The sequence below is a fragment of the Arachis stenosperma genome, chromosome 7 (assembly GCF_014773155.1).
Source record: "Arachis stenosperma cultivar V10309 chromosome 7, arast.V10309.gnm1.PFL2, whole genome shotgun sequence".
NCBI lineage: Eukaryota > Viridiplantae > Streptophyta > Magnoliopsida > Fabales > Fabaceae > Arachis > Arachis stenosperma.
In genome coordinates this window covers 8,768,170-8,782,251 of record NC_080383.1, presented here as the reverse complement: position 1 = coordinate 8,782,251, position 14,082 = coordinate 8,768,170, and the positions used below count along the sequence as shown (strand labels likewise).

General features: G+C 30.0%; 1 protein-coding gene across 1 annotated transcript; it reads left to right on the top strand.

Annotated features, from left to right (window-relative positions):
- The first annotated feature begins 954 nt into the window (after positions 1–954).
- LOC130939931 (protein-tyrosine-phosphatase IBR5) lies at positions 955–5,259 on the top strand. Its single transcript, XM_057867996.1, has 5 exons — positions 955–1,535; positions 3,034–3,133; positions 4,228–4,285; positions 4,387–4,493; positions 4,721–5,259. The coding sequence occupies exons 1-5, from the start codon at positions 1,299–1,301 to the stop codon at positions 5,035–5,037; spliced, it is 819 nt and encodes a 272-aa protein (XP_057723979.1). The 5' UTR covers positions 955–1,298; the 3' UTR covers positions 5,038–5,259.
- The last annotated feature ends 8,823 nt before the right edge of the window (positions 5,260–14,082 follow it).

The window sequence follows — 14,082 nt, the reverse complement described above, 5'->3', positions numbered from 1 at the left end:
TATTATCTAACAATTCTAAACTATTAATTTTATATAAAAAAATAAAAATACATGTACAATTAACTTTATATGAAGTGGATATGACATGTAACAGAACCTAAAATAAGTTGAAAAAAAAAAAGAAGACTCTTCAACCTCAATTTAATTTCCTGATGCAACAGTTAAAGGAGTCTTTAAAAAAATTTTCTCAAACAAACTCAAACAAATTTTTATTTATAAAAAATTAATTTAAAAAGAGTACTCCTAGCAGACCAACTTAAAAATGAGTCAAATCTTTTTAGATATCTAATTTGAATTTAAATCTCTAAAAATAATTTAAATTAGATTTAATCTTTATTGAATTAAATCATATTTAATTTAAATTTAAATTTTTTAAAAATACTATTAAATAAATTAAAATTAAATTAAATTTTTTAACAAATTTTAACAATAAAATAAACTAAATATAGACTAAAAAATCTTTTTAAATATATATTATAATAATTAAAAATTATTAAATAATTTAATAAATTTAATTAAATTATTAATAACTCTCAACTATGAATTTCATGTAAAATTAATTTTACCAAATGATGATTTACAATTTTAACTTTTTAAGTATATTCCTCTTATTATATTCCTGATGAGTGTTAGTGAAGTGTGTTTGTACGAGATCTACGACAATAAGAATAAGAAACCTGGATTTCTCTCCTACACATGTCACGTGCCAAAACCTAGAATCTCGAACCTCCCAATATCCAAATCCAACCAATGTAAAAATAATAGAAACCACTTTCACATTCACAGTCACTGCGAACAAATTCAGATATAATTTCACCACTTTGAGTGAGTGAAACACATTAACCTTTCTCAAATTCTCAGTTCTCAGTTCTCACTCTACAACACACAGATTTTTTACTGATCAAAATCCAAATTCCAGTTGTAAATAGGTTCTGACAAAACACTGTGTTTATCAACTTAAAAGAAAAAAACAAAGGGAAAAAAAAAGAGAAAAAAAGGAAAGAAGAAAAGAAAGAAACTTCCTTTGATCCCTTCCTTACTTATAATCACCACTTCTCTCTCTTCCCTTCATTTTCACCAAAGCTCTAATCTTTACCCTGAATCCTTCACAACCCACCTTCTCTTTTTCTCTTCTTGATCCCGGTCTTCGTCCTTTTACAATTCTCTCAATCAGTCTCCAATTTAAAAATCCGATTTTTAAGTTTTAACCCCCTTTTCTTTACCTAGTATCTTTGTTACTCTGCTGATTATCGATCCGAAAAGGGGGAAGTAGCTGTTTTGTTTAAGTTTCCGTGATTATGAGGAAGAGGGAGAGGGAAAACCCCTGTGGAGTGTGTGGGCACTATCACAAGTACGAAGAAGGTGAAGTGTGTTCGGTTTGCGGTCACCGGATTCCCGTTGGATCGGAGAAATCATCAGTGCAAGTTAGCGCCTTCCCGTCGGTGATCTTGCCGGAGTTTCTGTACCTCGGTAGCTACGACAACGCATCGCGCTCTGAGCTTCTCAAGACTCAAGGAATCTCTCGTATCCTCAATGTAAGAAAGGAGGGTTTTGTTCTCTTGCTCCTTTTTTTTATGTGATTGATGGGTTGAGGAAAATTAGGTTAATTTTTTCCCTTTAATTGTTCTCATTGTTGTGGCATTGATATTATTTGAATGTTTTCTATGGTAATGCCTTGGATTGGATGATGATGATGATGATGATGATGCATGTTTTGATGTTCTTGATTAGTGAAATGTTGTGTGTATTGTGTGTGTTTTTTGAGATTTCAGCAGTGGAGGAGTGGAACCTTTCATAGTTTAGGACTTTAGGTTACAGGTTTGCGAAAAACACACTTTGGGATTTCTGAGTGGCCAATGCAAGGTGGTGATTTCAAGTTAAAGATTTCATTCTTGGTTGATGTATAGTTAGGGTTCTGAAGATGTGAATTGGTTGGGCTAATTGGGAAGTTAGGTTTTTCTTCGGGTGACTGGGGAACTCATGAAATATGTCTTGATACATTGCACTAAGAAAATTACTTAAATGGATATAGGATGCCCAACAGTCATACCGGATTTTCAAATCCTAGGCGCGGCGATGATAAATGCATTGGCGCGCGTGGTCGAGAATTTGAAGAAAACACTTCACCTCATTGTTAAAAAGTGCTTGAAAGTTTTAAATAAACAAGAACTTTTAAATGGTTGTCTCTATGTTGTGTCCTCTAATAGGGGGAACACATGAAATTTGTCTAGTTACATTGCACTAAGAAAAGTACTTTAATGAATATAGGATGCGCAACGGACATACCAAATTTTCAAATCCTAGACGCGGCCATGATAAATGCATTGGCGCATGTGGTAAAGAGTTTGAAGAAAACTGAAAGTTTTAAACAAACAAAAGCTCTTAAATGGTTGTATCTATGTTGTGTTCTCTAACTCGTGTTGTCGATGCGGCATATAAGATCTAACGCACGAGTTTCACATGTGGACTTAAATGGTTTTTTTGTTCTTTATAATAGCTGTCAATATTAATTGCTTAGGTGTAATGAAATTGGGATTTTAGTTCCAACTTCTAATTGGATATATGGGGGGTGGGGGGGTGACTGAATTTAATGGAGGAAAGGTTGAAGGACCTCCAAATATGTTACACATAACTGTTACTTTGCTCTCTTGATTGAGAAGTTTGAGCTTTGAGGACATCAAAATAATGACATTAAGATTAAATGGGGGTAATGCTTGAGTTAAGTTTTTTATTTGAAGAGTTAATGGAGTTGTAATTTTTTCTCTAACGATCTACCAAGAGAAAATAAACAATTATTTTCTTTGAATAGTAACACAGAATGAGTAGAGTGTAATAGCAGACATGGTGATAATTATCGTTTTTAACTAATCATGGTAAATTCTGTTTCTCATGATGATTGTTGGTAAATTCTGTTTCTTATGATGATTGTTGTATCCATTCCCAGAAAGAAAAGATTTATAAGGTTGATTTATATATCCAAAATTTTCCGCAGTTAATTTTTTTATTCTACCTTTGAATTTTTTACCCGTGCAGACTGTTCCTTCCTGTCAAAATCTCTACAAGAACTCATTTACCTATCACTGCCTACCAGATGATAAAACTTTGCCATTTGAAGAAGCAATTCAGTTTTTAGGTATGTTCTTTCTTGTCCTTTGAAATTTAAAGTCCTGATCATTTCGTTTCCACGGTGCATTTTTTAAACTTCTTGTTGGTTTACCATTTTTATGAATACTTATCAAACATGATGATTGCACGTTTATTGTCTTTTGGGATATCAGCTAGTATCGTCATGCTTTATTTCTCTTATATATTTATTTTCGCACCCACGAGACTCAGATATTTACTTATCTTCAGCCAGGTGTGCATTCTAGAGTGACGAATTTGCGATTCATTTATAACTTTCTTTGTTTCAATGCATGTGATAACATTAGTTATATATTGCTTTCTTCTGTCTTGATACTTCTATTTTATGTTAATCAACCCCTGACCCCCCCCCCCCCCCCCCCCCCCCCCCCCCCCCCCAAAAAAAAAAAAGGAGCCCAAAACCATGGTAAGAGCTTAAATGCAATGTCTCATTAAGGATTTTATGTTACCTTCAGGATGCCTGTTTTAAAGAGGTTCCTGATCTGCTTTTGCTCATGTTCACAATGGGCATACATGTGCCTACTTTTCTGTTTCTACTGGTGGTGTCTTACAAAACATCAAAGCAATGTATCACAGTGATTTATTATAGCTTTCTCTTAGAGTAAGAAACCTTCCAATAGTCCGTTGTCCAAATTGCGAACAAACAAGCACAATACTGAGTGATGTACCAGGGTGATAGATAGGGATAGATGTTCTCTGTTTTTTGGATATTGGCATGGTGGATGGAAAATTGTACACATTTTTTTTTTTTAAAATAACACAACATGATGGGTTCTGGAGAGGGTAGAGGTAGTCTTGCCCACATACAAATGATGTTGTTTTCAGGTTTTGAATCAATAATATGCAAGCAATAAGGTACCAGCTTCACCGTTAGACCAAAGCTTGTCATAAAAAAAGAACCATAAATTTTATATTCTCCTCTCTGTGATCATCTGTCGCGGATTTCTTTTCTATGAAGAAAAATAGTAATCACGCGACATCTATTGTAGCTCTATCCTAAATATTCATTCCATTATCATGTTTTAATAAATCTGTAATAATGATCATGTACAACAAAACCAAAACTGGTTGCTTTTTTTGCAGAGCAATGTGAGAAAGACAAGGCTCGTGTTCTGGTACATTGCATGTCTGGAAAGAGTAGGTAAGATATTGCGGCAATCCTCATAACTGTATACTTGCCTTTGAGTATGCTGTAACAGCATTGATATTTATGGTAATTTTCTGAATCACACCCTACGACAGGTCTCCAGCCATCGTCATTGCGTACTTAATGAAGTCAAAAGGATGGAGACTCGCACAAAGTTATCAATGGGTCAAGGAACGGCGACCATCTGTGGAATTAACAGAAGGTATGTTTTGATCTTTCTTCCAATACAAGTCTCATATTTCAACAGTTAGTCTATGGAAGAAAATGCTCTTTTTTATGAAGAGAAATAACATGAAACCTTCATGTAAATGGTCAACCGAGCTTATGAATTACTGAATGAATCGAGGGTCAAATCGACCCCGACGACCGGCAATATGTAATAGTGCAATTATCATCATTCTGACATGCATCCTTTCTTCCATAATGTAGTTGTCTTCCAGCAACTGCAGGAGTTTGAGAACAAGATGTTCGGATCAATCGATGGTGGCGGCTCTGTTCTGGCTGGTTTCTCTCCTGCTGCAGGTCCGATCAACTTTGGCTTCCCAAAGATCAGTGAGTCGGCTCCATCACATCCTGCCTTCACTGCTGCTGGAACTACTTCAATATTCGCCCGACCACCCTTAGATATAGCTCCGGCCGAGTTCACATTTGGAGCTGGCCAAACACAGAAGGTTGTGACTGGAATCCCATTCAATGCAAATCCACCAAATCCAAATGGCACAGATATCCAAATGGATGGTTCTTGACTTCTTGATCATGATCACAACCATGTTTCAATAATCATCAATGACTTGTGAAAGTATACAAAGTTTTTTTTTTCTTTTAATTTTTTCTTTTGTTTATTTAAAATATTTTCATAGTTTTTTTTTTTCAAATTACAATTACCTTGCTTTGTAGTGTTGACTTTTACACCATATTGTAGTTTTACTGCTCTAATGTGCACCAATAGATCTGCACTTTTGACATTATCCTGTTTTTTAATATTGCTGTCAATTACCATCTATAAAAAGCATACAAGTTTAAACAACCAAATCCAAGTGTTTAGCATTTCTCTTGCAAAATTCAACTATGGATGAGGGTCAGTTTTTTTATATTGGTTTAGAATGATGTGAAAAAACTTGGATTAATTTTCATTGCAATGTTGTGAATTATATCTCCTCATGAATTGTTCACTGATATTTTTGTCATGCAATTGATCTATAATAATTAGAACACTAATGGGTCTCTAATGTTTTCATGATTTGAACACCAAAAAAATGACGGACACAAAAAAAAATTAATTAGGATAGACACATTAACCATTGTCAATTAAATACTCTCGTGTCTCAGCGTATATAATAATAATAATAATAATAATAATAATAATAATAATAATATCTATAATTTTATTATGTAACATTTATAATTATATATTTATTATATTTAATAGTATATATTTATTTTTTTTTGGTGACTAATAGTATATATTTATTTTAATAATAATTAATAAATATAAATGAAAAAAAAAATGACTATCTTTAACCTTGCAAATTTTGGTCTCCAAATAATTTTTTATATAAAATAGGTAGTGAGTGAGTACTAGTAGTGACCACCGGCCTTTGACCCTTAGTGCATTCAGTAAAGTGCAGTGACTTGTCACTGTAACTACTGCCACATTCATCATCAATTTCTGATTTCTGTTGCACATTCATTCAATTTTTCTTTGTGCTACATTACTCATTTAAAGCTGTAACTGGCAATTTTTAATATTAGAATATTGAGAGATATAACAGAAATTATTTTTAATATGGAAAGAGAGGTGGTGTTTTGGTTGAATATTGATATTTGAAGTGTATTACGGTAGTATGGAAATCATTCAACACGCCCCCACGTGTTGCAACACGGCCCCCACGTGTTGGCTAAGAAGCTGCCACGTGTCCAACACGCCCCCCACGTGTTGGCCAGAATGCTGCCACGTGTCCACCACGCCCCCCACGTGATGCAACACGCCCCCCACGTGTTGGCTTTCCACCCAAAAAATCCATCCATCTGTAATTACACCAAATACTCCCATTTTAAACAAAAACACCAATATTTTTTCCATACAAAAAAAAATTAGCCGAGATATAAATTGATAAAAATATTTCAATATTTATTCAGATTAAAATATATTTAAATAAAAATAATGGTTAAAAATCATTAAATTATTTTATATACGTTTGACAAAATTATTTAACATAGTATATATTAGGGTAAATATTTTTTCCAATATGTAACTTTTTTCGTGAGCCATAATGCATGGTAATCATCCTTAAATTTCATCATATCTTCATTTACTAAAAGTTGACAAAACGACTCCTGCAATCGGATAGCAAATGGTTGTCCGTGTCAGATGTCAAGTGTTTTAGTTTTTTCTTCCTCTTCTCTTTCTCACCTTGAACCACCACCACTATCCTAAAGCACCTTTCATTGCCACGAACACCTAATTCAAATTGTCTTCCATCCAAATCTCTCCTCCGCCATAGATACCACCAGCCTCAGGCTCAACATCACCATTAGATAAATCTCCAGGAACAAGGCCATGGCCGACACGAGGAACACTATGGTAGGAGAGGGGAAGAAGAAGACGAGCTTGATGCGGAGGAGAGAGCGCCTCTTTACCTAGATTATATTTTTTATTAGTTTAATGTAGATGGTAATTAATTATAGTAGGAGTACATAAGGTTAACAAAATATTTTTTTATCAGTTTTTCTGTTTTCATTCATCTTATGCCAGTTCGTTCCTTAGAAGTTGCAGATTCGAGTCTCACTCCTATCTTTGAAAAAAAAAAATATTTTGTGATTAACTTTATATACTCCTAATATAATTAATTACCATCAATATTAAACTAATAAAAAAAATCTAGGTAACAATGGACTCCCTTGAAGACGCGATGTGCCTCGATAGGGGTATTCATGGATCAGATCTGATCCACATATCCGCGATATTTATCCGAATTCGATCTGAAAATTGCGGATATAGATCCGATCCGCAAGGCTACTAGATCGGATCGGGTCCGCAGTCTAATAAGATCGGATTGCGAATTTTATGTATGTATTTGCATATCCGATCTGCATATCCGCTGATAAGCAAAAATAAATAAGTAAATATTTTCTTTATATTTTATTTTAACTAATAATTACCATATATTTTATATTATTTTATTTTATTATTTAAGAAAAGTATGTTTAATTTTATTTTAAGAGTAAAAATATTTAAAAGAATAGAAAAAAAAATTTTATTAATTTTTTAATAAAAATAAGTTTTTAAAAATATTTTGATGTTTTGTGGATATATCCGATATCAGATCTAAGTTTAAGAATTTACAGATATTGAATCCGATCTGATGATTTTAGTGTGGATTGAATCGAGATTTTGATCATATATCCAATTCGCATTCACACCTATGCCTCAAAGCGGGTGGACACATTCCACTTGTGATTCTGTATTGTTGTTTTCTCTCTGATGTTTCTTTTAGTGATTACTTCTTTTCTATCATAGATTCTTCTTCTAACACTAGTGGTGGCCGCTGTGAAGGAGTGGTGTAATTAGTAATAGAGTGGTACCAAACAAAGGTGTAAGTTTTTAGGGGTTTTGTTTTTAGTTTGTGAGTAGCCGTTGATGATAGCTATAAAGAAGAGAAGAATGATGTTAAAAGGAGGATTTTAGTCCCTCCAACCAAAGAAATTGAATGACACCTAGCACTAACAACTGTTTATCATTTAATTATAGGGGTTGTTTTGTCCATTTTTTTTAATAGATAAAAATTTGGATAAAATTTAAAGATGATTAAGATGTGTTATGTCTTACAAAAAAAATCAAAGATAAAAACGGTATTTATCCTATTAATATTTTAGTTATCATTTTATTACTTTTATATACATTTTTAATAAAAAAATATAAATTTAAATTTAGTTTTAACATATTAATAGTACAAGAAAATTATATATATCTAATTGTATCAATACATTTAGACAACTTCTTAAATAATAGATAGAAAAATTAATTATTTTTATTGACATTACAGTAAATAATTAGTTGACGGTAAAAATTAAAGTCCAAATATATATTTATTTATTTCACCTTTAACTCATCAGTATCTTTATATATTCTTTTGAATTTTGAGATATCACTCTGAGACAAAGTAAAAATGGTAAGAAGGATATAAAATGAAAATAGAAATACAATACATTCCACTCCGAGATTTGTAACCCTAATAACACCCATGCATATATTCTCCAAGAAAATGACTCATATCATAATAATTTATCTCATCCAAATTCCATAATAACAACAAGAAAAAGAAACACGTAAATAACTCTTACCACATCAAAATTACTAACGAAAAAAGAAAACAAAAATGTGACAAATTGATGATTAATTAATTACTCAAAGCAACATAAAAGAAAAGAAAAGATGATGATGATTCCGTTGTTGATCAATGTCCCAAGACATGGACATTGTTGTTACCACTGTGTGGTGAGTCATGCTCAGCATTTTGATGATGTTTGGCATGATGATTGTTATGATTATGAGTATGAGTATGAGTAATCTTAACATGGTGCTTGGCCTTGAAAGTGTCATCAACATCAGCATACAAACCAAGATGATCATCCTCACTTGTGCATTCCTCTCCTCTCTCTGAGTTCTTGCCATGGTGACACCCTCCATGCTGAACCTTTACATTCACTCCTACTTCATTATCCTTATTTGCCATGCTGCATTTCATGTTGCACATTAGGGTAACAAGAAGAATTCCAACACCAAACACAACAACGACTCTTCTTGATGAGTATGTAGCCATTGCTTGTTGTTGTTGTTGTTGTTTTTAATTACTAAGTTGTGTGTGTGAGATCAATTCAAGTGATTGCATTGAATTTTAAAGCTAGTGCTTGCCTTGCTATTATTGGATAAATTAAGGTTCTGTGGTTAGGGATTGATGTGGTTGTTATATATTGACTTGGAACTAGTCTTAAGGTAATAATTAAAAAATAACGACTAAAAATTAGGAAAAGGAAAATAATAATGTCATGTTATTTATTTATTTATTTATTTATTTAATAATAATAATAATAATAATAATAATAATAATAATAATAATAATAATAATAATAAGTTATCTAGCATTGCTGTGTTTTATTATAAGTTTGATATCTTTCAAGAATAAAATTTTTAAATAGTTTATAAATATAAAATATTTTTTACTCATAAATTAATTTTTGAGCTCAATTTCAATTCTAATAAGTTTAATATATATTTTCTTTAGAGTCACCGGTAAATATTTTTTACTTGGTTATATACTTATATATATATTGATATAATTTTGTCATCAGTTTGTTGTATGAGTTTAATAGCTTTTTTTTTTTCATTCATTAAAAACAATTTATTCACAAGGGTATTGAAATTCATGATTCTGGCCAATAGAATAAATAAAAGGGTTGTTAAAATGGGTCAAAGTCATTGGCGTCTTAAATTAAGTTCGTTTAAATTAATTCAAAAAAAATGAAATCTTAAACAAATTAAACGCACGATTCATTTAAAATTTTTTATATTTTTTAAACTAATATTTATTTTATTTTATTCAAAATTTGATCTATCAACTAAAAAAAATATTTTATTTAAAATTTTTAATATAAAAGTAGATTTTTTTTATCAAAATATTTTTTTAAAAAAACAAAAAGTAATTAGACTGATTATAAACAGTCCAAACTAAAAAATTATAGCCTATAAACAAAGTAAATTTAAATAAATCAGTCTAAACTGAAAAATTATAACTAATAAATAAAATCAAACCAATCTAAATAATCATAAGTCAAAATGGATCGGATCTAAATGGGTCAAACTGGCCGTTTCACTGGCCTAATAAATAGAATTTAATAATATTAAATTTTAAAGGTTATTATATATAGATACAATAATAACATGTCACTGTGTTTCAAACTTTCAATTAATTTGCAAGAACGAGAAAGTCACTACCCAAAAAGAAAAGAGGGAAAAGAATATTTTGGGGAGAGAAAGAGGGGGTTGTTAAGGGAAATGTCTTATTCTTCTATTTATATCATTAACTACTTCTGTCCTTTTATATATAAATGATGAAAAATTGAAAATTAAACAAAAACACTAAAATATTGAAGGGAATAGTACAAAAAAACAAGACTTTACACTTGCAATCAAATACAGTGATAACCAAACAAATAAATAAACGTACTCATTTTATAAACTACCAAACATATATACAAACTGCAATCACACATCTCAACGACCAAGCTTTAGCCATGTATATATGTGACTTTTCTTATTTTTTATACCCTTGTATTAAATTGATGTGAAATAATATAGTTAATTTGTTAAGTGTGTCTGGTTTTTGAGGTAGCATGAGGAAGATGGGACACATGAAGTTGCTTGGAGTTTATTCTTTCTCTAATGGAGTAAATTTCTGACTCAAAATGTGTGGGTGATTGAACTTGGTAACTGGAGTTCCTTGAATGAATTCTGCGCCCAAATAATAACTTCAGTGTCAGTAGTTGCCATGCTTCTAAACTCTTTTTTCAGTGCTACTAATTGATTGTTGTTTCTTAAAAGATTAAGCAATTATTTACCAAACCAAAATGTTTTGGTAGCCAAAAAAAAAAATTAGTTAAAAATAGCCTAAATTTATTTTATTTAATATTTATTAATTATTATAAATTTTGATTTTTTTTCTAACATTATGGTTTACCAAAATACATTATACAGAATCTAACGGTAAAATCAACTACTGATATAATTATCAAATTAAATAAAATTTATACCAATGGACTTTCAAAGTTTTTTGTCATGACAATTGATTCTCACGAGGAAATTAAGCATTTTGGTTTTTGCAACAAAAGCTATAAAGAGTAAAGACATATCACCATTTTGGACAATAATGCAAGCATCACGCCCAAGATTCCAGCATTTATTTTGCATTTTTGCATAAAATTGGGTCAACTTTGATCATCTTAACAAACACATGTAGGAGCTATGAACCTCCTTCATTAATTCGACCTTGCGGTCCATTATTCATATTTTGTATTTTATTCTATGATTTAGCTAACGTATTTTAAAGAAACATGATAAATTTACTATTAATAAATTTTTTTAAAAATATTTTATTTATTAAATATAAAACAAATAATTAAAAATTTAAACTTTTTGTATTTTAAATAAAAATTTGTTTAATTTGTATTTTTAAAGTTTTTCGACTATTAAAGTTACCAAACTTAAAGGACAGGAAAATTTCTATTCTTCATATTCTATTTTTTTATTTTATTTTTTTCAAAATTTCTGTGTTAGTTATAAAAAATTTTGTGTGTTAACTTTATAAAATTTATGTTTTTATTATTTAAAGAAAACAATAACTTTTCTAAAACTTTGTTACCAAAAAATACTTATTCACCCCCTTCTTTCTGTTACTTAATAGACTAAACTTAAGTATTTTGTTAGATATAACTATTTACATATGGTATTTTAATTTTGAGTAAAGTATCGTTTTTCTCCCGACGTTTGGAATAAGTTCTATTTGTATTCCTAATATTTAAATTGTTCTATTTGTATCTCTAACGTTTATAAAAGTAATTTAATATTATCCTACAATCAATTATACTAACAAATCAGATTATATTTTTCAATTATTCTTACTTTGATGTATTCATTCTCAATTAGGTTTCACTTGGATGTGTTCGATTTTAATATTATACCCACTATTTGTGTTTAGATTCAATTATGTCCTTATAAAAGTGAATTATGTAAATATTGTAGGAACTAGTTTCAACTTTTGATGAGTTATTTTTCGGAGTGGATCATCGATTCTATCCCAGACATTTGTATTCTAACTTCAAGAAGAGATTTACAAAACTCAAACTAAAACGCTCATGATGTGTAATTGACGGCAGAATAATATTGAATCACTTTTACAAATGTTAGGGATATAAATAGGACGATTTAAACGTTAGGAACACAAATAGGAATGGGATCAAGATTTTAGAAAATAAAATAAAATAAAATAAAATAAATATAAATGGCCGCTGGGCAGGCTTGCACTTGCTTGTCCTCTCCTGCCAATGTCCTCATGTTAAACGGGACGAGCTAGACCTTTTTTTTTTAGGCGAAATTTAATTTTTTAAACCAGCTTAATTTTTTTAATGGATTAAAGTTATTGTTCCGGCTTTACCATCCCTACATGTCAGAGCAGCATATTGAATATCCAAAAGATATAATTATTTGGAGCTCATAGTCATATAGTAAGTAGCACATGCACATTACACATCCCACAAAAAATACTAAGCTTGCTATCTACCTCCGTGGTGACCACAGGCGCAGCTGGCTGCTGGGGCCTTTCTTAGGAGTATATCTCATCACATTATTATATGTTTTTTAAAATTGGTGTAGCTGGAATTTGTTGTAATTTGTGGCTGAATTAATACCATCAATTGCAAGTGTAACACTTGTACTCAATATTAAAATTCAAATATGAACACTATACAGTAGTATTTTGCACTACCTTCAAGTTTAAGTATATATCTTTCATTGTTAATCCGCATTGTTCGTGTTTGGAGGTTTTTCAAAAATATTTTGGCCAAAAACATTATTGTTTAGACACAAAGAATACCTGCGTTTTTAAATTTGTATTATCAAGTGTCAATATGAGAATGAGCGATTGAGAGGGTCATGTGGGGTGTGAATTTTTTATTTGAAGGTTTGAGGGTTGAGAAAGAGGAAATGAGAAGAAAGAGTAAGCGATAAAATTCTTAGCTTATATTTTTGTTTTTTTTTTTGTTTGTTTTCATAATGTATTATTTATTAAAAGTGGCAATTTTAATATATCAATGGTGGATTATATTTAAAATTACAACCACTTTGACTACGATATTTTTAGTTCGAATACTAATGCACTCCAGAAAAATAATAAGTATAACGTTTTTTAGAAAATGATATATTATTAGAGGTAACAAACAAATTAACAAGGCTTTTATTTTTTTATAATTTTATTCAGAAAAAGTAGTTAGCATGATTTGTAAATTATCTTTTTAAATATGAATTATATATCAATATAAAATATAACAAAAAATTAAATACAATATGCTTTATTTAAAAAATAATAATACTAGGGAGACAATATTAAAATTATTTTCTTTAATTTAATATCTATAATTTTATGTATTTAATATCCAAAATTATATATTTATTACATCTAATATTTTATATTTATTTTAGTAATAATTAATAAATTAAAATAAAATAACTTGAACTGATTTGAGCAGAATTTATTATCTCCCGAACACTTATGTAATAAAAAATATTTATTGACAAACCTACTTAAGTGCATCCGTATTATTCTTTTGTTTAAATGTAACATATATAAATATCTAGATGCTCTTTTATTATTCAAACTACCAATAAATCAACTTGATTAATTCCTACTAAATACAATTTTGCCTTAGATTTTCATTTATAAAACTTGAATATAATTTTTTACTTTAAAAGTAAATAAAAAAATCACTTAAATCTTGAAAACAATTTCCTATATGTTTCATATTAAATACTACGAGTATCAACTTAATTAATTATTGTCATTTGACTCTTATCATATTGCGACAATAATTTAAATACTTTTTCATTAACATGATTGTTATTATTGACGTCTCTTAATTAAATGTCGGCAAAATTAATTAATATCGTTTTCTATCACGCTGCCTTCATTTCCAGTTATAATAACTAACTTTTCGGTGAATTAAGTTTGACTAATACTGTA